The following is a 24,792-nucleotide window of genomic DNA, read 5'->3' as shown; positions in this document are numbered from 1 at the left end:
TCAGGGATGAATTCACACAAGCAATGGAACATGAAGAAATATATGGTCATGGTCTCTGAGGTTTCTTCCAAGAACCACATGTATCTACCCCAGCGTTATAGTAAAAGACCCAGACTTGAAGCCCATGGAAGAAGCAGGTTTCAAAGTAGAAAAATGGAAGTTGTACAAAGGCTTAGAGGGCTCTTCTGGAAAAAAAAGTGCATTTGGGCTTAAAATCTGTGTAGTAAATAATCTGTTCTCCCCTTGATGCAGGCAAGTAATTCCTCCCACTTTAATGGACAATTTTAGGGCTGCTAATAACATTTGTTGCTAAAATAATGACAAGGATAATCAAATCCCATGCTTGGGGACATAAACTAATTGCTGCGGGGGTTAGCAACAAAGCCACCATCGCCATATATTGCACAGGTGTATTATGGGATAGATCTCCTTTCTCCAAAGTAGAAAGGCTTTAGTGTCTGCCAAGACAACAGATTGGATGATTGTCTGTGTTATGGAAATTGCTGGTTTGTATGCATGGGATTTAGGGAAAGAGGAGAAACCTCTTTGTTTCAGCATGACAGAATTCGTAACCCAAAACGCAGGATGATCAGTGGTTGCAAGATGTGTATTGATGCAATTCTAACAGGAATGGTCTCTTAAAGGCAAATTGAGCCTTGGCCACGATGAAGTCCACTGCCAGATAGCAAATGTTGCTGTGCACTTAGCATGGTACTCAGAAGACCCAGAGTGTATACTACCAGAAGCTGAGGGCTAAGAGAAGCCCCAGTGAACTATTTGACTTGTTTCAGGATGCTTAGATCTTCAGTCATCACTCAGTTTACTCAACTCATCGGTCAGCTCCTGTATAGCAGCTATCAGCCACCCACCCCTAGGAACACACAGCTTGGAGGGACCTCAACAGGTAAACTTGTCCACTCAGGTCTGAGGCAGGATGACGGATATACCAAGCCCATGTGTGCTGGACAACTTGTTTATTCAGATAAATATCTTACTACTGGCCCTTTGAAGGTTCCTCAGAGATCATGTTCCTGCTGCTTTCACTGCTGACAATGAACCTACATCTGCCATGCTGACAAGTAAACCTTTTATATATATGTAGAAAATACTCATCACTGTTCTCTTTACAACAGCATTTCACATACTCAAAGACTGTTATTAGGCCTCCCTTCAAATATTCCTTTTCAAGACTAAACATATCTGTCCACTTCACACTGACTGCAGGTCTCTTCTTAGCATTTTGATTTTTCTCTCCTTTTCTCAAAACAGTGTGTGCCCAAAACTGGACAGGTTTCAAGCTGAAGCTTTACCAATACCAACAAAACAGAACAGCTACCTTCTGTGGCTTACATCCAACATTTGCCTGCTTTGAACATCTCACACCATGGACTCATATTTAGACTATAATCCACTTTACCAGCATGATGTTGCCGTACTTGCATAGAGTCAGTTCATATCATTTCTCTATGTGTGCATCTGATGTTTCCTTCTGCAGTATAATGCTTTGCACTTGTCTTTATTGAATTTCATCACATTGATTTAAGACTATTTCTCCAATTTATCAAAATCACTTTGTATTCTGCTCCTGCCCTCTGAAGCGCTAGCCACCCCTCTCACAATTAATATGTCCATTCTCTGCTCTATCAGACAAGCCATTAATGGTCTGTATGTGTTATGTCCATCCAATTTGACAAGAAACTAATCATAAATATTGTTTTTTCTCCTGTTATATGAAATTATCCAGTGGCTGATTTAGCAGGGGGCAACTGAGTCTGCATTTTCTGCCCCATTTACAACCACCTGCACAGTGTGTGTGCTTTTCATACACGCGATAAGCCCAGCCACAGTGCAACCTCTAATCCACAGCGTGTGTGCATCCAGACCTTGCATCCTCATATGGCAATTCAATCCAGGCTGTATTTTTCTACTGCAACTCAATGCTATTACAATGCCACACATGTAATAAATGATATGATCTCTTGCTCCTCCACTATCAGCTATCTATTGAAAAAAACAATCCAAAGAAGTGCAACGTGAGTTAGTCAAGAAAAATTCATGTTTGTTCCAGCTTGTCCCTTGTTATCCCCGAGGAACTTTCATGCTGATTGTTTAACAGCTTGGTCAAATATCTTTCCGAGTATCAAATTTAGGTTGACTGAGCATTAACTCCCCATGTTCTCTCCTGTCCCTTTTTTAAAGATAGGCAGCATGTTTATTTTTCCCTGCAACAGCCACTGGTAGAGCTGTTCAAACAGCAGCCATAAAAAACTGGTGACACTGCTGACAGTGAACAGTTGCTGCTTAGAGAAGGGGTTTGATTCTTATCCAGATATTCAGCTGGAGACAAAATTGTAGGACGCACAGATAATCCCTCGGGGAAGCAGGAGCCTTCAGCAAAAAAGGACAAAATAAACTTACTTAGATACCAAGCAAGATCCAAGACAAACTTCAAACAGCCTGTGTGTGTGTGTGCAGAACCATTAAAAGTAAGGGAGGAGGAGGCTAGTCCATACCTTGCCGCGAGGCAGGACATTACACACAGGCCATCTTTGGCAGATGCTTGTCTATCCTGTTTTTCAAGACCTAGCAAAGAGGAGCCCACCCCCTCGCAGGCGAATGTATTTCACAGTTTTACTGTTATCATTGCTAGGAAGATCTTTTTTCTCTGTGGCCACTCTTAATGCTTCCTTGCTGAGGTTTAACTGCACCTCACTCAAGGTCCTCAGAAGCAGACTATGGTTTTGATCAGATTTGAGAAGTTCCACAGGCTGGATTCTTTTCAGAGTGCTCATCACCCAACCTGCAGTCAGGTTTTAGCTAGTCATCCAAATCAAACCATATATGCTCAAGAGCCAGTAACTTCTATTGTTTTACCTATTGCTAGGGACTCACAACCAGATTACATCCCATGCATCTGCCTCTTCAGTATCACGAGCCTTTACCATGGCTCATCTTGAGAAAAGAAAAAAGCCCTGAAATCCTTAAAAAGAAATATATGTCATACCAAAATGCCAGCAGCTGACCTACCTGCACCATAGGGACACGGACGTCAAACATCACGCAACACCAATGGAGTAAGAATGAAGCTCTAGGAAAAATGATCTCTGGTGCCCATCCAACAAGTCAAACCAGAGCTGAATGCAACCCATACACATTAAGCTATCACAAGCACTGGAGTGATATGAAGGCTTCTGAATGAAAATATAATTAGGGGTGGATATTAGGGAACAAAACAAAAATGAAGCCATTCTGAATCGTACCTAGTGCTTCTCAGACATTAAAAGAAACCTCTTGGATATGCAGTACATTCACTAACTGACTTGTAACACTGCTAATTTGCCTCTGTTGGCCTGCACCAGTAGGTATCAGCTTCTGCCGTTTCCTCTGACTGGCAGAGTGCACTCATTAAGGCAAACACATTGCTACTACAGCCCTAATTGTTTTGAAAATTGCCCTTTAAATAGCTGGCCTTTTACTACAAAGCAGGATGTGTTTTAAGAGCAAATCACGAGTTTAAGCCTTTGCTGCCAAAAGAGTGGCTGATCAATTATTTGTTTGTCAGACAAAAAATACCAGAAAAGAATGCAAAAGAAATAGAGCACTAGTACAGACTGAACAGCTTCCATCTCCTTCCTCTTCTTGGGATGTTCATCCCCACATGAAATAGGAAAGCGGGAGAGAAACTGAAGGAGAGAGTTTGAGATGATCGCTGAATTCTTAATTTATCAGTTGAAAGGTCAACTGAAGAATTCAGGTCAAATCACTGGGATTTAAAGGTGCTTCTGATGGTACAGACACAGTGTCTCTGGTTTAACTATCAGTTGCCTAAAATGAGCTTTATCTCATTTCTAACACACCTAAGTAATACTGAAAAAAAAGACTGCAACGATAACTCATATTTGATATCCAGGAGAATACTAGTAGATCAGGGATTATTATGGAGGATGTGTCAGAGTGACGGTGGGTAGATCCCTTCAGATGTTGGGAGAGACTCTCACTCCCCAAATATCAAGTCCCCAGACTTCCACATCCCAAAATATGCTTTTCTTTTCCCTCTTTGGCAGCCTAGGGCTGCCAGTTTTTTTGACAGACTAGTATACATGTAACGATTCTCAATAATGCAGAAAGGGCATCCTTTTGCTGTTTCTAGTCCTTAGCAGAAAATACTATAGCTTTATCCTCTAAGGAACTCTTCCGAAACTTGGAAGCCCAACCTCTGGAAGCCCAAGAAGTTCCCAAAGGCCAGAAAAAATTGTGGGATAGCACTGAGACTTCAAGTCACCTCTGCAAGTACGAGGTGTTTCTCTGATGCAAGGTTGCGATAGCAAGTCCAGTCGTCTTTGTTTCGTAAGACTTTTAAGACGTTTCAGATGCAGTATCTTATGAGACACAGCCTGCATGCAGAGCTTTGTGGTCAGGGCTCCACATCCCTCCTGCTGCTTTTTTTTTATTGCAAGTTCCCTAGTTGCCACAGCAAAGTTAACCTAAGCATCAGACTGCAGGTATTTAGAAGTCATTACTCCCAATAACACCGTTTTCACTGAGTGAAGTCAGACCTGTTTCAACAAACAGTGTAAACTATTAACAGTTAATAGCAACTGTTCATTCGTTCAAGTAATAGAGGCCTATACCTTTTAAACAGGAGTATCTGACACCTTTTCTTACTGTGTCTGGTCCTGAAAAGTTCCAGATGGATGTGAAATGCAGCAAAGCGACAACCCAAAAATCCAGGTGGGTACAGGTTTGGTGCAACTGTTAATTTCTGATACAGTTCCCACAGCAATGGTCTGTGACAGTTTAAACACAGGAGGAGGACATTCTTTCTAGAGGACATCAAAAGAAAAGAGGGTGGAAGAAGTAAAACATTCCATCTGCACCCAAAACATCTCAGTAATGAGTTAATGGTAGCATGAATCGGAAACTGCTGATAGTGCCAACTGCCTTGGGAGTAGATCACTTTTATTTCTACCTTCCCTTCAATATGTCAAGAATATCCCTAAATTGGGAGTCTACAAGCATTTCCTCGCAGCTAATCTCCTGCACTCTACAATTAGAGAGAGCTGCTGCGGGTTTCATTCATCAATCTGTGTCCTAAAGCTCTCTGTGAAATGTTCCTGGCTGGGAAAGCTCACGCAGCTAGCAAAGGGAGCGATCCTCTTCTGTGACAGGAGAGCAAGGAGACAATCAGATCTTTTAACCCCACTACTTGTCTGCTTTGCTCTGAAGCTCTTTCTTGCTGGCGCAGGGAATTGAAAGGACATCCTAAGAAGTAACAAATACACGAGTCCTTAATAGAGATATGTCTTTCACTGACATGCCCTAATCATCTCCATAATGAAAGCAGTTAAAAAGGATACTGAACCCTTTAGCCAGCTAATGACTACAGAAGCCTCTTGTGGCAACTGGCCAGATAGAGAAAAAAAAGTGCTAAGAAATTTAGGAGATTCTTCCCCCAAATTCGAAAAGATGTAAGTGTGCATTACAAGTTAAAAACATAAAAGGCATCTCAGTGGATCAGAAGAGGCTGTTAACTGTCTGGCAGCAATGAAAGAAAGCAGAAGAAAATAAAATAAACCAACAACCACCACTAAAACAAATAAATGGAATAAAAAGCATCAGCATCCTTCCTCAGAATTACTCTTTTATCAAAGTTTAAGGTATGCAGAAGCCAAGTAGTTTAGCCTCTCACTTTCAATTAAAACCAATAAAAATCAGTATAAATGCCCAAGTCAGCACATACTGTAACTCTACAAATTCTGTTTGCTTCATTATTTAAAAAAAAAAATAAATCTGAAAACTGCTCTTACAGGTATTTTCCAGGAGTTGGTTTGCTGCAGAATGCAGCAACTTGCATTGCAGAACGCATGTCAAATAATGACCTGATCCAAAATCACTGTGACTCAAAATACCCTCTTCATTATTTACAACAGGCTTTGGATCAGGCTTTAATTTCTGGGAGATTTTTTTCCTCATCCACAGACCCTCTCACTTTAATCAAAGAAACTGTTGCACTACAACACCAACAATATAAATGTCACTCATCAAATCAGAGACACATGGTAGGGAATAGGTAACTTGGGGGAAGGATTCTTGTCTATACATTTTAAAGTCAGTAGATTCCATGGACTATAATCCACAGAAGGAAATAAATTCAAATTAATTTGCATCATAGCAATCTACGTGCAATAAATGTTGGTAGTCCATAGCTTCACTTAGAAATATCCACAAGCCAAAAAGAAGTGAATAGGCCTGTTACACGCAGCAAGTAGCTAATGCAAGTCCATAGTAACCTCTTAGTTCAACTCAGAAGCAGCAAGGATTCTTACTGATTAGTTCTGCATCACCAGCAAGTGTCCTTGCTAGCATCTGTTACAGGGGAAGGGGATATTCCATGTGGCCTTCATCCAGATTCAGCCAAGGATCTTCAGTAAAATCCATAGAAACTGGGTACCTAAAAACCTAAAGGGCCTTTGACACATAGTAGTAACAGAGGAGTAACCCAGCAATGTATATGCTCCTTCATGTAATAAAGCTCCTGATTCTGATACTATTGTATGTCAGAAGACCTAAACTGCAGGAGCTCACTAACATCACCTTGTATTCATTACGGACCTCTGCCTTTGGTTCATCTTCACTGTTTAATCTGGCTGTAAACTAGTGCCCTGTGGTCTGAAAGAGAGAGAAGTGAGCTGTTTGGCAATTAGAAATAGTTCCCAACCTGAATCTTCAGAAAGTCATTTTATCTTCTTCTCTCTAAATTGAGGGTAATTTTTACACAGAGGTGTTGTGAAGATGAATCACCTAATGTCAGTACAGTATTCTGAATATAAAATGCTGTGTTACTCCAGCTCAAAGCCGTGAGCATGGCTTTCAGCATTTATGAAGGAATATACTCCAGCATTGAAGGAACTAAGCATCTTAGCTCAAATTGCCTTCAAGGGAAGAAAACAGCATTCTGGCCCTTGCTTTGTGCCACACCAGCAGCCTCTGTGCCAAAACACACGCTGTCCAAAAGGCAAGCTCTGCATTAATCAGTTTTTCTTCAGATCAAGCCTCATCGTTCTGATGCTGTTCCCAGAGAAAGCCAAGGTGGCTTTATTCTTAGTTGAAGCAGGCATAAGCCCCTAGCTAACAGCTAAACTCTTCCCTTATTCTTAGTCTAGAAATCCTCCTCTCCCTTCCAATTCTGCTCTTTAAATTTCTGCTTGCCATCCTTATATCAGCAGGATCATTTTCTTCTTCAGTTCACTTTTTTCCCAGGAGACACACCGACACCTCTAACTTGTAGCCTTAACAGTGGGTAAACACAGATACTTCCATGCTGACACTTGCAAAGGTACATAAATGGTTCTACTGCATAAAAAAAAATAAGCAAAGACTATATCATGAAGAAAATGGAATTTCAAAGATCTTTGGCTTGCTTTCTTAAGAAAACAAGCCCAGGAACTATTATAGCTCAAGAAGTGGAAAAAGAAAGATTCAGAAAATCACAGAACATACGGCTGATAAAGACTTCAAGAGGTCAGCCAGTCCATCTTCCTCCCCAAAGGCAAATAAAGCAGCACTAACTCAACCATTCCAGACAGATTTTTGTCTAAGCTCTGTTTAAAATGATCCAATGATGGAGATTCCACAATCTCCTCAGGCAATCCCTCCCAGCATGCAACCACCCTGACAGCTGGAAAGAGTTTCCTCTTTAGCCTAATCTAAATCTCACTTGCTTCAGTTAAAGTTATGAATTAGTTAGGAAGAAATGAAAAAGCACCAAGTCCTAAAAAACTACAAGACACATATTTCTCAAGCCTGGTTACACTACAGAAAGCTGCTGACACCATCCACCAGATGAGTGGCTACAGGTTTCTCGGTGCTTCCCCAAAACTGCCTTCAGACCCTTACTGGATATTGCATTTGCAGTGCCAGTAAGCCGTGCAGTGTGAAGCTGCAGTTCAGCATCAGTCTGAGCTGTATTTTTGCCTTGCTTATCAGTGATTTTTACAAAGCTCTTGCTAATGTGCCTCTGGCAGGAATGTTACATATCACTGCAAAACCAGTTTTCAAGAACTCCAGAACTGTTTCTATAGAGGTGTGACTAAAGTAGCCACAAAGTGCCTTCTGTGTTAGTCCCTTCTGTGTTAGTCCCTTCTGTGTTAGCAGAACACTCTTTTGTGTATTTATTATTTTGATCTCTATGATACAAAGAATACAGTGTGAAAAGATCTTGCTGAATATTTCAGTTATGCAGGTGAGCAAAATCCTATTCACAGTTCATCTTGATGCAGCTCACTGAAGCTCACTGCCTCCTTGCTTGGGAGATACCACCAACAGATACTCAAGACCTGTTCATCCAGTATTCTCCAGTGAAGCTCCAGATGGTGTGAATGAATAGATTTGTTACTCCAGTGCATCTACAAGCATTGGAATCACCAGAAAATCTTGCTCTTGACTTTCACCTGAATTTATTAATAAGAGTAGCTTTAATCTACTCTGTAGTTGTTTGGGGATTTTTATATGAGATATGACCTTCATGGTCGTGGCAAGTCATGAATGTAGTAGTTAACTAACCAAAGTATTGGTATCTTCATTCTTATCTTTCCCTTTTCATGTCTTGTTGTCTTCCTTAATTTTCTTTCTATTGCCAACTGTCCATCTGCCATGATTCCCTATTCAAAGCTTTTCAATTGACTGCCTTTAAACATAAACATCCATCAAAAACCAAGAGCAGACTCAAAAACAACAGAGCCTGGTCTCCAAGGAGGAGCAACGCTGACAACATAATTCATACATGAAAACACTTTTCAACGCAAAATTAGAGACATTGCAACACTACCAGCTTGGTATTTTTATACCCATTTTACAGAAGGCTAAAGAAAGGATAGAGAGACTTAATCCTGAAATGGATTTGAGCAAGTGTTTGTTTAGTTCATTAATGCAGGTTCAAACTCCCTTTCAGGCCACCGTCTACCAGAAGTATGCAATCTCCTCATCTGGATGTAGGCAGATCCTGAGTGTTTAGCTATTCAGTAGCCAAACAGCTGTCAATAAGTGGATATTCCATTCACCATTACAGGTATTGCGCTGTATTCTTATAAAATATTAAGTCTGTGTTCACCAGGGTAGTTGAATCACTGCTTGTAGTGTGTTTGAAACTGAAAAAAAGGGCTAAAGTCTAGAAAAAGGGACTAGGCATTCACAGCACACACCGTATTTAATTATGCGCCCCTTATAGTCACTTCTCAGGAAATAAATAAATAAATAAATATCCTCAATCTGTTTGTTGTTTCAGTTCATTTTAGGGTGACATAAACAGCTTTCAGTTCTTTACATTCTGCACAAGCCTCCAGAAATATTCAGTGTTTACTAGAGCTTGGTAGTGTTAAATCAAGTATGACTATCACCCTTTAAGGCCTAAATGATGGAGCGATATCCATACCAATAACACATTTTGACAGTGTTGACACCTGCTTACATCAAAGCAGTTTACTCACTCTTATAAACCTGTGGGAAAGGGCATTAAAACTTAATAGGAATACAAGGAATTAACTTTGATTTTCAAAAATTGGTGTTTTCATTCATCATGTCCAGCCTCTTGATGAATTCTGTAGCATATTCTACAGCATAGCTCATGAAAGATAAACAGCTGGATGGGGAACTCGATTAAACTACTCTCTGTCATCATATTGGCTGTGTAACTGGAAATGGTTGTGCAACTGGAAACGGACAGGAAATTATACTACCTAACTCTGAAGGGAGAACAATCCCAAAATAAACTCAGCAATTGGTGAGAACCAAATACATCTTATTAACTTATTTTGATCACCTACAAACTTTCACGGAATTCAAACATGACCAAAACTTTGCAGAAACTGTGTATTTTTCTTCTGTTAATGGATTTTAAGATCAGACACACTGAATGCTGTAGCAGCTGTGACTGTTAATAGTTTTTATTGGGTCAGTTAAAATAACAGCATTGCACCTGGGGAGTAGATAAAAAATGTTGTGTCCCAGATGATAAGACCCCTGTTTCCATGTAGTTCATCAGCCCTCGCTTTTTTGTGTAGTAGGCAGCTTGTCAAAACAGCAGCAATGCCATACCACCCTCTAATAAAAGCCAGAATAGTAGAATGGTTGGGGTTGGAAGGGACCTTAAAAAGCTCATCCAGTTCCAAACCCCTGCCATGGACAGGGACACCTTCCACTAGACCAGGTTGCTCGAAGCTCTGTCCAACCTGGCCTTGAACAGTGACAGGGATGGGGCAGCCACAACTTCCATGGCCAGCCCTTGCCAGCGCCTCACCATCCTCATAGTGAAGAACTTTTTCCTAATATCTAATTTAAATCTCCCCTCTGTCAGTTTAAAGCCATTCCTCCTTGTCCTATCACTACATGCCCTTGTAAAAAGTCCCTATCCAGCTTTTTTGTGCCGGAGAGCCATGTGTTAGAGGAGATGTGAGAGCTGACCAAATCTCAGCGCTTCGCCTCTCACGGGATGCTTTTACTTTGCCACCCTCCCTTCCAAACAGGTCTTCAGTGATGAGTTTTCACAAGCCCCGTTCGGCCGCGGGGCGTGCAAGAGCAGGCGCGGCCCGAGCCGAGAGCGGGAGCTGTCCCTTCAGCACCACGGGCCACCCTAGCCGCGAACACCCGGACTCGAACAGGTACCCGTGGCCACGGCCAGCCACAATCGCCTTCGGTGCAATGAAAGCCACAGCGGTCTGAATCGATCCGATGAAGGGGTAATCGCTTCAGACATGTTGCTAGCACAGCAGTATCAAGGAGAACAATTAAGTTAGACATAAATTAGTCTGCTGTCATACGCGCATTGCTAGACCTTGTGTTCCACTGATTCTTACCACACTTCTCTGAGGAGAAGCTTTGTGGAGATAGGTGTACCACTCTAAATTAGGCAACGAAGGGTTTCATTCACTCTGTTTTAAAAATCAGCCTGCAATGCTTAGTTAGATGCACTTTTGCAGGAGCACTGGTTGACTACAGCATGCTCACAAGTGCACACAACACTGCATGTGCTCCTCCAAGTATGGAAGGATGCAGACGGAGAAGGAAATCTGTGTGAGAGCATACACACAGATTAAAATTCAGACTCACAAAAGATTAACATGAACATTTAAGATCACTGCCCTATGAATCACAGAAAAGAAATTTCTTATTTTCCAGAGAACTTAAATACAGGAAGTAATTTCTTCCCCTCTATGAACCAGATTATTTTAGGATAAAGTAGAAATTAAAGAACAACCTTCCATGCTCACTTTTACAGATTACCAGTCAATGAGACACCATCACAAAGCTCCTTTAGTACTGAAGAGATGATACACAGAATAGAAGACGCAAATAGTAACTATTAATAAACTTTCAAAAGATGGATCCTCCCGGAGCAGAGTTTCCCAAATGAACAGTTGTTAAGGAACGTCTGTTTTTCCGCACCATTCTTTATTACCACTCTTCCTCCCAGTGGTTCCCTGTTGCTATACACATCTTAAATTTAAACAATTCTAACATCCCAAAGCGCCTCCGCCTACAGAAACACATGCCATGCTCTGCACGCTGAGGTGCTCCGAGCTTCCTAAACAAATACCAGCTCTTTGCAGGAGAAAATGCTTCAGCTTCCCAAGCAATTTGGGTTTGTTTCCAAGTAAAATATAACCAAAACAGCAAACTACCCTTTCTACCTGTCACCAACTGAGCTTAAGAACATAGAAAGTGTGGAAGCCACCTCTTGGGTGGGAGTAGCAGGCACCGTGAGTACATAGGCGTGTGCGTGGAAGCCTCGTAAATCCAGAGGGGCATGACTGGATGGTACACACTCAGCACAAATACATGACAAGAGACTGATGGAGGAAGAGATAATCAGTGACTAAAGGAGGAAGGGCAGTTCTGACATCGTAATGAACAGTAGGTAATCTAAGTCAGCAGCCAAAGTCACATTCTACTCCAATTCTACAGCCTGTTAGTACGTGTATTTTATATAATATATCTAATAACAGAAAATAAGAGGAAATTTTCCCTTTAAAATCTTCTTTTTGTATGGGCAAATAGGCTTTATACTATCGGATTGTCCTTCAAAGAATATTTTTTACCATCCAGGTATAATATAATCAAGTACACATGTAAGTAGACCCTGCTCAAAGGGTATTCCATATCATGTTCTGCTGAAAGCTATCTGTCTTCAGGTGGCAATGCTCAAATTTCTTGTAACAAACCCAAAATGGTAAAACAATTGAGTCCTGTACTAATAAGAGAGCTGGTGTTTCTTGTCCTGCTCCATACAATGCACTATCAAACAGCCGCTGAGTTGGAGAGGTCTTTCCAGATCTCCCCAGATGCAAGGGGGTGAACACTGAGAAGCGCTGGGAGAAGAACATTACCAAATGCTTCCATCCTTGATGGATACAAAAACACTGAGGAAGAAACCAAGCCAGAGCTGGAGTCGTGGCACAGTTCTGCGTGCACACCACAGCCTCTCGTTATCCTGGTATTTATTGTATGGCAGGGAAGCAAACTTTGTGTGAAATGCTCTGCTGTAACTGTGGGAAGCAGAGCAGTACAAAATGACAGCCTGTGGCTGTGTCCACTGACTGTACCCTGACTGTCCTGGGAAATGGCATGTCTGGGAAGCTGGGCAGCACGAATGTGACAGCAGACATCATTCTACCTGTCAGACCATGTGCTCACAAAGAGCAGACGCAGACTGTGACCTGTTGGCACAGCCAACTCTCCAGCTGCAGTAAAAACTTCAGGAACACTCTGGGAATGCCCAGGAGAGGCCCAGCGATGGGACCACATCTGCGGGAATCCCCTCCATAGCCCTGCCCAAGACCAAAACTAAGTTATGAAAGCAGGGCTATGTGTGGCTACACACAGGGCTTTCCCAGCTGATCCAGAACCCATGCTCTCATCATTTCCATTGTCATCCAAATGCCATTTGTCTGAGTTTTCCCTATATCTCTTTAAGCAAAGGTGCAAGGAGAAGCATGGCAACAGGGCCTCCGTCTTCCTAAAGGGAACACCAGGAGTGTCACCCTGCCTTTTCCCCCCTCCTCCTTGACACCCAAGCCACATTTCGATGGTAGCCAACTGGCCAGCGCCAATGCCCCCAGCCAGGCCTGCCTCACTCCTCTCTATTACCACTCTATGGGGGGCCACAGGCTCTGTCTCTAAGAGTTAGAGGTGGAGGACACTGCCAAATCCAACAAGTGCCCATGAAGAGCAATGAATTACATAACACAGGAGGGAAGCCAAAAAAACTCATCCAAGCACAGAACTCTTCCCATGCCCTGCTGCCCCCTGCCCTTTCTCCCAACCAGGGGGGTTTTCACCCCAGCCCTCACCCTTGCCCCAGAGAACCTCCCGGAGGGCAGACACTCACCGATGGTGGTGATGACCGTGATGGCAAAGTAGAAAGAGCCAGCGAATTTCCACTGTACACCGGCCCGATGTGGTTCGGACTGCATGATCACCAACTCCAGCTGCCGGTAGTCCTCGCTGGTGATGTTGTACTTTCCTTTGAGCCGGATCTCCTCGGCTTTGAGTTTCTCCTCCTCCCGCATCTCGTTGTCGGACTCCAGGGCATCAAAGACGGCAGCCCCGACCAGCAGGTAGGTGAACGTGCAGATGATGAGGGACAGGGTCCGCACGTTCTGCCTCTTCATGGCCGCCAGCAAGGGGCGAGTGAGGGGACCATGTCCCCCCCTGGCCGCCCGGGGATCCGACAGGCCGCAGCAGCCGCAGCAGCGGGGCAGCTGCCGGCGGGGCTGCCGGCGCCCGCCGCTGCCGCTGCTCCGGGGCAGCTTGTGCTGCTGCGGCGGCCGCTCTCCGCCCGCCTGCTCGGGTTCCTGGGAGGAGGAGAGGCACAGGAGGCTGCTGGAGCGCCGGGACCAAGTGCCCTGGAGCCGGGAAACTCTGCGCAGGACCTGCCCAAACCAAGCCGTCCCAGCGCGCAGGGCCATCCAGGGCACCCCCGCTCCTCCCCAGCACCGCGGCCAGGGGCAGGGGGTCCCCGCCGCGGGGAGGAGGCGCTGGGCTGCGCCCCGCCGGGGAAGGACCGGCAGCCCCGAGCCGGAGTCCTGCGGCCGGCGGGTCCCCCCGCGAAGTTGGCGCGTCGACGCGGGAAGGGTCCCCCGCAGCCCGGGCGGGGCGCGGCGGGGACGCGGAGGCCGCCGCCGTCCCAAGTTTCTTCAGGCGGCGCAGAGGGGCCGGGGGGGGCCGGGCGGCGGCAGCCCGCCCATCCGCGGGGGGCCGCGCAGAGGGATGAGGGGCGGTGGGAGCCCGGGCTCCGTCCGTCGGGGGTGGCCCGCAGGGGCCCCGACCCGCCCCGGTCCCGGCTGCCTCGGGGGAGCGCCGGCCGGGCGGGTCGGGACGGGCTGAGCGCTTTATTCCTTCCGCCGCGGGGCGAGGCGTGCGGCGGGGAGCCGGGCTGCTGCAGGTGGCCGCGGTGCGGGCAGCGGAGCGGTGTCCGGTGCGGTGAGGGCGGCGGCGGCGGTGTCAGGCGGCGGGCGGGGAGTTGGGGACAGCATCCCCGGGCGCGATCGGCCGCGCCGCCGCTCCGGCGGGAGGCGGGAGAGCCGGGCCGCCGGCGTGGCCCTGGCGGCGGGGAGCCAGCGCCCCGCGGGAGGAGCGGCGCGGAGCCGCCCCGGCCGGCGGGCGGGTGATGGGGATGCGAGAGGGCAGCGAGGAGCCGGCGGCCGCCGAGGCACCTGCCCGGGGCAGCGGTGGAGCGGGCGCTGCCTCCGGCTTCGGGCTGCGGGGAAGGAAAGGAGAAAAAAAGCCGGCGGCTTCCCCGGGGAGAGAGCGAGGAAGGGGCTCGGCCCCAGGCGGACACAAAGGCAGGGATGAGGAGGAAAAAATAGGGGGAAAAAGGAAAGAAAAAACCAAAAGAAGGCAAAAAAAAAGGTACTTTCGCGGCTGCTCCCCCGGCGCGCGGGGCTGGGGCTGCTTTATTTCGGATGGTTTTAGAACAAAGCCGTTAAGAAAAAGAGCGGCCGTCCTCCTCCTCCTCCTCCTCCCGAGCTCTTGACATCATCTCGGGGAGAACCGAGCCCGCGCCCCTCGGTCATCGCCTGCCCGTGTCTGTGTGTGTGTGTGCGTGTGTGTGTGTGTGTGTGTGTGTGTGTGTGCGTGTGCGCTCCGGTGCGGGAGGCGGGAGCTGCCCCGGCCGCCGCGGGGACCGCGTTAACCCCGTCGGCGCCGCCCTGCCTGGGAGAAGCCGCGGAGCGGCCCCGGCGCGGCGCTTTCCCGCCTCCCCCCTGCTTGGCCACGCCCCGGCCGAGGAGCGGGGCCGGGCGGCGGCGGGGCGGGATCGTGGCGGCTCCGCAGGGACGGAGCGGAGCGGAGCAACGGGACGGGTGCGGGAGCGGCGGGGACGGGGCGGGGATGCACCTCAGGGAGCGCCCGCGGGAAGAGGCACCGCGGCACCGTGCGGGGATCGACCGAAGGCAGCGCAGAGCACGGCCACACACACAGCAGTGACACACCATGGACCATGGCACACACACTGCAGTGACACCCATCATGGACCATGGCACACACACTGCAGTGACACACACCATGGACCATGGCACACACACTGCAGTGACACACCATGGACCATGGGCACACACACTGCAGTGACACACATCATGGACCATGGCACACACACTGCAGTGACACACACCATGGACCATGGCACACACACAGCAGTGACACACACCATGGACCATGGCACACACACTGCAGTGACACACATCATGGACCATGGGCACACACACTGCAGTGACACACCATGGACCATGGCACACACACTGCAGTGACACACACCATGGACCATGGCACACACACTGCAGTGACACACACCATGGACCATGGCACACACACTGCAGTGACACACACCGTGGACCATGGCACACACACTGCAGTGACACACACCATGGACCATGGCACACACACTGCAGTGACACACACCGTGGACCATGGCACACACACTGCAGTGACACACCATGGACCGTGGCACACAAACAGCAGTGACACACACCGTGGACCATGGCACACACACTGCAGTGACACACACCGTGGACCATGGCACACACACTGCAGTGACACACCATGGACCATGGCACACACACTGCAGTGACACACATCGTGGACCATGGCACACACACAGCAGTGACACACACCATGGACCATGGCACACACACTGCAGTGACACACACCATGGACCATGGCACACAAACAGCAGTGACACACCATGGACCATGGCACACACACAGCAGTGACACACCATGGACCATGGCACACACACTGCAGTGACACAGACCATGGACCATGCACAAGCACTGCAGTGACACACACCATGGACCATGGCACACACACTGCAGTGACACACACCGTGGACCATGGCACACACACTGCAGTGACACACATCGTGGACCATGGCACACACACAGCAGTGACACACCGTGGACCATGGCACACACACTGCAGTGACACACCATGGACCATGGCACACACACTGCAGTGACACACACCATGGACCATGCACAAGCACTGCAGTGACACACACCATGGACCATGGCACACACACAGCAGTGACACACACCATGGACCATGGCACACACACTGCAGTGACACACACCATGGACCATGGCACACACACTGCAGTGACACACACCATGGACCATGGCACACACACTGCAGTGACACACCATGGACCATGGCACACACACTGCAGTGACACACCATGGACCATGGCACACACACAGCAGTGACACACATCATGGACCATGGGCACACACACTGCAGTGACACACATCGTGGACCATGGGCACACACACAGCAGTGACACACCATGGACCATGGCACACACACTGCAGTGACACACACCATGGACCATGGCACACACACTGCAGTGACACACACCATGGACCATGGCACACACACTGCAGTGACACACACCATGGACCATGGCACACACACTGCAGTGACACACCATGGACCATGGCACACACACTGCAGTGACACACACCATGGACCATGGCACACACACTGCAGTGACACACACCGTGGACCATGGCACACACACTGCAGTGACACACACCATGGACCATGGCACACACACTGCAGTGACACACACCATGGACCATGGCACACACACAGCAGTGACACACACCATGGACCATGGCACAAGCACTGCAGTGACACAGACCATGGACCATGCACAAGCACTGCAGTGACACACATCGTGGACCATGGGCACACACACTGCAGTGACACACACCGTGGACCATGGCACACACACAGCAGTGACACACACCATGGACCATGGGCACACGCACTGCACTGACACACACCGTGGACCATGGCACACACACTGCAGTGACACACACCATGGACCATGGCACAAGCACTGCAGTGACACACACCATGGACCATGGCACACACACTGCAGTGACAGGACCATGGCACACACACTGCAGTGACACACCGTGGACCATGGCACACACACAGCAGTGACACACACCATGGACCATGGCACACACACTGCAGTGACACACACCGTGGACCATGGCACACACACAGCAGTGACACACACCATGGACCATGGGCACACACACAGCAGTGACACACACCGTGGACCATGGCACACACACAGCAGTGACACACATCATGGACCATGGCACACACACACAGCAGTGACACACACCGTGGACCATGGCACACACACTGCAGTGACACACATCGTGGACCATGGGCACACACCATGGACCATGGGCACACACACTGCAGTGACACACACAGTGGACCATGGGCGCACACCATGGACCATGGGCACACACACTGCAGTGACAGACATCACAGACCATGGACACACACCATGGACCATGGCCGTACACAATGCAGTGACACACACCGTGGACCATTGGCACACACAGTGCACTGACACACCGTGGACCATGGACACACACCATGGACCATGGGCACACACACTGCAGTGACACACACAGTGGACCATGGGCACACACCATGGACCATGGCCGCACACACTGCAGTGACACACATCACAGACCATGGGCACACCATGGACCATGGCCACACACACCACAGTGATACACATCATAGAGCATGGCCACACACCAGAGACCATGGTTACACACACCACAGTTACACACAGCACAGACCATGGCTACACGCCAGAGACCATGGCTACACACACTGCAGCTACACACACCACAGTTATGTACACCAGTTACACACACCACAGTTACATACACCAGTTACACACACCACAGTTACACACACCACAGACCACAGCCACACACACCACGGTCGTACATACCACAGTCCCGCAGCTACACATACCATGGCCTTATGCACGATAGACCATGGCCACACACACCACTGTTAAACAAACTACAGCCCCACACACCAGAGCTACACACACCACAGACCAGGGCTACACAGATCACGGCCACACACCACAGCTCCATGCATGCACATACATCCCTTTTATGTATGCGTGGCCTCAGGCTGTGCCAGGGGATGTTTAAATTGGACATTAGGAAACATCTATTCACGAGGAGGGTGCTCAGGCATTGGAACAGGCTGCCCAGGGCAGTGGTGGAATCACCGTCCTGGAAGTGTTCAAAGACCATTTTGATGAGGCTGTTAGTGGTGTGGTTTAGTGGTGGATTTGGCAGTGCCTGGGTAATGGTTGGACTTGATGATCTAAAAGATCTTTTCCGACCTAGTTGATTCTGTGATCCATACCACTATGGCCATACCTACCACAGCCCCACACATCACAGCTCCCCAAACCCAGCCCTACACACCACATCCTACCACAGTCCTTGTCCAAACGCAGGACAGCATCACACCCACCATAGCCCACCACATAACACACAGCCATACATGTACCACCCAACCAGCCACAGCCCTTTGCATACCACCCCTATCCCACACAACCACACAGCCCCTTCCCCAACCGCACCATAACCTCCCCTAGCACAGGTACACACAGCACCATGTTCACGCGCACAGTGCCACATTCCCAGTGGCTCAGAGGCACCAGCACCATTGTCTTCTGAGCCACCACCCTGCTGCAGGGGCTGCAGACCCCATGGCTTCTCTTTGCCCATGGTGAGCCCCATGCCATCCCTTGCATCCTGCCCTGCTCCTCTTGGCTCTCCTCTCTCCCACTTCACTGCTGGATTTCCAGCCACAGGTGCTACCACAGAAGCCTGAGGCTGCTTTCATGTATGCCCCGAGACAGGGCTGTCCCTTCTGGTGTCAACATGGTAGCTGTAGGCCTCCTCCTGTGTAGGAGCTGGGATTTTCAACCTTACTCAACTTCTGTGAGCCTCAGGTGATGTTCCCTCATTTTAGCTCTTTCTCTAATTCTAGGACCCTGGGGCTCATTACTGTCATCCTCCAGCCTTAAAATCAGCTCCATCTGTGTCATTCCTGACTACACTTGTCCAAGGCCTTTGGATACCCTTCCTGAGATGGAAACAGATTTGCAGAGCATTGCAAATGGACCAAATCCGTGGGCTGAGAAGGCAGTCTCCGAGATTGAAGCCCTCTGAAAGGTGTGCCTCAGGCTGAGCAGACAAAACAGGTCACAAAGCCCTTTGTGAAACTGTTGGACACAGGGAGGAGGAGGAATTAATTTCATTAATTCAGCAAACAAGATTTCACCCAGGGCAAATTCCGCATCACATCACCTAAACATTACCAGAATCATTGCAGCACCACATGGAGCAGGAAGGTCTTGCCTGCCAAGGGAAGCCTGTACATAACAGCAACAGGGGAAAGGAGGGGAAAAGAAGAAGAAAAGAGGAAATATCTGGTTTTGATCGCCCCCTTAAAAATAGAAGTCTGGTTCCCGCTGCCCATTTCTGATTCCCCAAGGGAGAGCAGGAGAAGAAGAAGAATCTATAAATAGTTTTCAACACAGAGAATCCTATAGCAAAGTTGCTGGGAAGGATCAATATCATCATTCAAGGAGGGCTCCAAATTACATCTCAGGGGAGGGAGGTGCTGAACAGAATTGATAAATGAGTTGCAAATGCTGTGTGTGTTGTGTCTATCTAATTAACAGAGGGTGACTGGGATCAATAGCAACGAAGGAGCTGGGCTAAAAATAGCACTCAAGCAGGGATTGCAACCTGCGGGCAGCAGCTTGGATGGAAATATCCCCTGGAGTAATTAACCTTTAGCTGGAAAATGGTGGTTAGTGTGGGGTAAAAGTGGGGCAGCTGAGAAAGGACGGGGTCTCAGTGGGACTTAAGAGCACAGTGTAGTGTGACTGTCATGGATGGTACAGGGGCTGCTGCCTTCCTCTGATCAGGCTGCAGTGTCAGGCTGCAGATTGATGTAGTGCTTGCTGGAGAAAAATCTGAGTATTTGCATTTTGCTGGGGTTGTAGAACAGGAAATATTTGTAGTTCTGTGTACTTGCAAAGGTTTCAACATTGCTCAGAGAAAAATCACACTCAGTTTTTAAACATCTATTTGCATCTACATCCTGCCTTTTTGCTGACCTTGCTGCTGAGAAAATACTCACCTGAGGACCAGTCTTTACGCATCCAGGCTCACCGGCGCAAGCCTCTGTTTGAACTACAGAGCAAATAATGCCTAAAGAGAAGTCATTCAATCCTTCCATCAACAACAGTCAGGCAAACTTCAGGGAGAAGGATTGACATTGGACAGGATGATCAATGGCTCTGCTGCAGTGCCAGGCTGTGCTGGCATCACTCAAGAGAGAGACAGAGACACGTGCACCGAGCAGCAGAAAGTTCATTGTGAGCCTGAGTGGAGGACTGGGACCCAGGGTGTATAGCATGACTGAAAGAAAAGGAAATTGTAAGGATGAAGAATCTAGAAAATACCTCATTGTAAAGCTGGTGTGGAAAGGATTGGAGGGGTAAAGGATGAGTGAAAAGCTTTTCTCTCTTTAAAATAGATGGAAATGGCTAAAAAGATCTTTTCTGCCCAAAGGTTTTCTCCATGAGGTTAAAAAAAAAAAAGTAAATTCTTTTATTCTGTTGTAGATGGGGCTACTGAAGGAGCGCAACTTGTTTAGTCACCAAAAGGAGGGTTAACTCGAAGTGTCAGCATATGTCTTGGCTCCTCTTGGTTTAGTCTAGCTTGAGCAAGAGTAAGCAGGTTGTAAGATAGCCCTGAGCTGTGTAGTGGTTGCCCTGGCAGCTGTGCTAACCCAATGTTTCGCCTACTCTCTCCACAAAAAGCCAACAGGAGTTAGAAGTCTCCCACGTTCAAGGTAAGAGCGTGTGGGTGCTGTTGTATTATAGAAGCTCTCACATTTTACCTTGAATTCACTCTGCAGCGAAGGTAAGAGCTAGTTTCAACTGGTTCCTGAGTCGCTTCTGTGGACCTGTCCAGTCACTCCTGTTGACGTGCCAGAGGTGCTCCTTGAGAGAGATCTAATGCCTCTCTCTGTGCAAGAAGAGGTTGGACCCATGAGCCATCTTCCAGCTGAGCCATGGCATTCACAACAAAGCAGATAAGGGAAAAAAGCCTCCAAATCAGAAAAATAACCAAAACCCGTGAACAAAACTAGAAAGAAGAAGGGCTTGATAATACATGCATAAATATATATATATGTAATATGAGAAAAATGAATAAACCTATTTGTTTTTCTACAGAGGTTATCAGGAAACTATTTTATTTCCCTTGAAACAGTGGCATGATGATGGTCAGAAAGGCAGTTCTTGTCCAGGGCCAAGGTTCATTTAGCCCAAAAGGCTCTCTCTCACAGAGGCTGTAGCAGACTTGAGGGAGAAATACAAACAGAACACGTATGTGTGATTCTTTTTTCCAGCACCTTAGATACTCTCCCAACCTCAGACTATTTTGATTCAGGGTTTTTTCTCAGCCTCAGTTAGTTGTTCTGTTTAGTGACCCATGATGGATCCTCCTCCCAAGCACTTGTCCTCTCTCTTCCCGAATACAGCTAAAATGTTTGCATACTCAGCAAAAATTCTCATCCTCCCTGAAGGAGGAGTTCAACAGAGCTGTTACTCAGAGCAGGAAAAGCACTCCCATTTAATTCTTCAGACCAGGCTTCCTTCAATGTTCCCCATTGCCTGTGCTGCAAGAGGGAGCAAACTGCAGTTTCTCTATGCCACTCATGGAGACTTCGAATTTCAAGAAGGTGGCCCCATATTTTAGCCACTGTCCCCCATGCAGGGGTGTAACAAGACAGCTCTGTGTGGCTTCCCCATATGTCTGCCATGGCAATAAGAGGAAGAGGCTCCTCTTACTGCATACAGAGCAAAGCAGAGGTGTAACCCCGGCTCACTTTGCCCTGTAAAGTGTCTCTATCCCTTTGGGGGATTTCTTTGAATTACTACAATGAAGGTACCATGTGAGGGACTGTCCTGTCCAGGGCCACATGCCCAAGGAAAGCAACAGATACGTATCAGTACCTGATGGGTGTTGAAATTTTCTGTGGATATTCTTTTAAGTGACGATAGGCAATTATTTGTGGAAGGTGGTCACATAGAAGGAGTGGTTGTAGCTATGCTGTTTACATGAGAGGAGTGCCTCAGATCTGTAGCAGTTCTCCATCCCTGGCAGTGTTCAAGGACAAATTGGACGGGGCTTTGAGCAACCTAGTCCTAGTGGAGGGTGTCCCTGCCCATGGCAGGGTGCTGGAACTTGATGGTCTTTAAGGTCCCTTCCGGTCCAAACCAGTCTGGGATTCTATAATTTGAACAGCCAGCAAGATTGGCAGAGCATAAGAAAAACACTGCAATTTCAGGGATTAAGAATAGCTCTCCAGAGGTCCCTCAAAAAATTCTTCCCTGTAAGTCTACAAAACTCATTCATGAAATGGTCTGACCATGAATGAAGACCGTCCTTCATAATGCAGCTGCAGCACGGAGGTAAACATTGCCATTTTAAGAACCGGTTTAGCTTAAAAATGCCTGACTCAAAGCCTACCATAGCTGTATCTGTCAGCTCTGAGGACCTTTGGATCGGTGTGTTACCAAGATGAAAAGAGAATCACAAGTACTAGAGACTTTATTGTAAGGAGCCAAACTTCCTTTAGTTTCACAGGCTCCCTTCATGTCTTTTCCTTCTGCCAGCCATGTGCATTTCTATAGTCGTGGACTATGGACTTATCTGGCTGACCATGAGAGGAAGCTGAGCCTGAGTTACTAGATGAATATACCAGTGTCCTTAGAGCAGTAGCACAGGAAAATGATGGAGGAGGGAACCTTCTCCTTGCAGCTCTCATTTTATTCTTTATATCTTTTCCCCATTGATGTTCCAAGGAGAGCAACCTCTATTGGATACACTCAGGAGGGTCTCAAATGAGTCAACAGCATTCCCTTCCTCAAGCAGTGTTTAAGCAGAAGAAGGCAGAACAGGGGGACTGGTGCTTTAATTCTTGCCTCCATCCGCCTTGTTCCTGCAACATGACAGTCCTCTTGAAAGTAATCAGCAGTGACAGAAAACATGCACGAAAAGTCTCATTGACTTAGGGAGAGGGTGCTTGTGTGAAGCAAGCTCACATGTGGGAGAAAGAATAACAGGATCAGACCTACGCTTCGTATTTTTCCCCACACTCATTTCTTTTTACAGGGAATTCACAAATCTTAAATCCACCTAAGTGGCAGGAATGTGAGCATCTGGTCCAACTGAAATAGTCTCTTCTGTTCTATTTTTATATCCATGTATCATTTTTATTCTGCAGAGCTTGTGCATGGCAGAAGGGGTGAATTCACTTCTCAGTGTGCAAGCCAAAGGTCTCTTCCAGAGCTGCTGCGAAGGATTTGGAAGATGTTTCACTCAAACACAGAATTTATATATAGGCACAGCGCTTTCATTAAACATGACCAGCTAAGGGGACAGCATCACTCGCTGACAGTAATGTATGCACGTCTTGAAGGCACATTATAGAGGAACAGGCTGCCTTGGAGAAATTAATACAGCAAAGGTGTTGATTATTGATGCGTTTGTTACTGAGCCGACTCCGCCTTAGTCTCCTGAGCCAGTGTGACTTCCAGATCTATTTCTAGATCACCAAATGCTCACAGTGTGACTGGCACTTTTGCATTTACTGCAGCTGATGCCTCAATGTAATATTTGATGCATACTTTAGATCATTACCTTGCATACCAAAACTGCCACTGAATAAGTCTTCAAAGAGAATCCTGGCAAAGTAGAAACGAAGATCCTTGTACTGGTACATCCTCCTCCATCATCACCAAAGGTAACTGAGCTGCAAAGATACAGAGCACTAGGAGAGACATCTTCCTATAGCAATGGGTACAGTGTTTTGATGCAACAACTTCTGAATGAACCTGTGGAAGCGTGTGTTTTGTTAAAAGCACCGCCAAAGAAGGAAATTAATTGCTTAGGGGGCTTTCTTGCTAGTGAAGTAAGCTGCAACTATTACTAATGGAATGCCACTGTAAAGGGAAGATAGGAGCTATCATGAATATTTGACATTGTCCTGTCCAGAAGAAAAGACTCCATATTGTCTGTGATATTTAAAATAAGGCTGAATAAAATGTGCTGATTTACCTTACTTCTCTGTGTTGACTGCTTCAGCAGCAGGACCTAGCTTTTATCTCCTTTGACTAAATGGTTGATGTATATATATCCTTTTTATTTGGAAGAGATTGAGTGGGCTCTTCCACACATCCTTCTATTTTTTTTTCCCTGTTTAAGGACTCATGAATACACTCACCCTTCAGATACTTCCGTAATTTTCAGAGTGCATTTTGTTCTAGCATATATTTTTTTCTGGCCTCTCTTCTCATCATTTATGACCCAA

General features: G+C 47.2%; 1 protein-coding gene and 1 long non-coding RNA gene across 2 annotated transcripts in view; one reads left to right on the top strand and one right to left on the bottom strand.

The window, feature by feature from the left end:
- Positions 1-14,190, bottom strand: part of KCNK9 (potassium two pore domain channel subfamily K member 9) — an 80,737-nt gene extending 66,547 nt beyond the window's left edge. The window contains exon 1 of the mRNA XM_062626968.1: positions 13,382-14,190. Coding sequence (XP_062482952.1) covers positions 13,382-13,961 — 580 coding nt within the window. The 5' untranslated portion in view covers positions 13,962-14,190. The remainder of the gene's footprint in view (positions 1-13,381) is intronic.
- An 87-nt stretch (positions 14,191-14,277) lies between these two features.
- Positions 14,278-24,543, top strand: LOC134167858 (uncharacterized). Its single transcript, XR_009966305.1, has 2 exons — positions 14,278-14,475; positions 23,707-24,543. It is a non-coding gene; the product is annotated as an uncharacterized LOC134167858 (long non-coding RNA).
- The last annotated feature ends 249 nt before the right edge of the window (positions 24,544-24,792 follow it).

The sequence above is a fragment of the Pezoporus occidentalis genome, unplaced genomic scaffold (assembly GCF_034315485.1).
Source record: "Pezoporus occidentalis ecotype Australia unplaced genomic scaffold, CSIRO_AGI_Poc_V1 ctg3, whole genome shotgun sequence".
Classification (NCBI taxonomy): Eukaryota; Metazoa; Chordata; class Aves; order Psittaciformes; family Psittacidae; genus Pezoporus; species Pezoporus occidentalis.
Note: the sequence above shows the minus strand (reverse complement) of the source record. Positions and strands in the feature narration are given on the sequence as shown.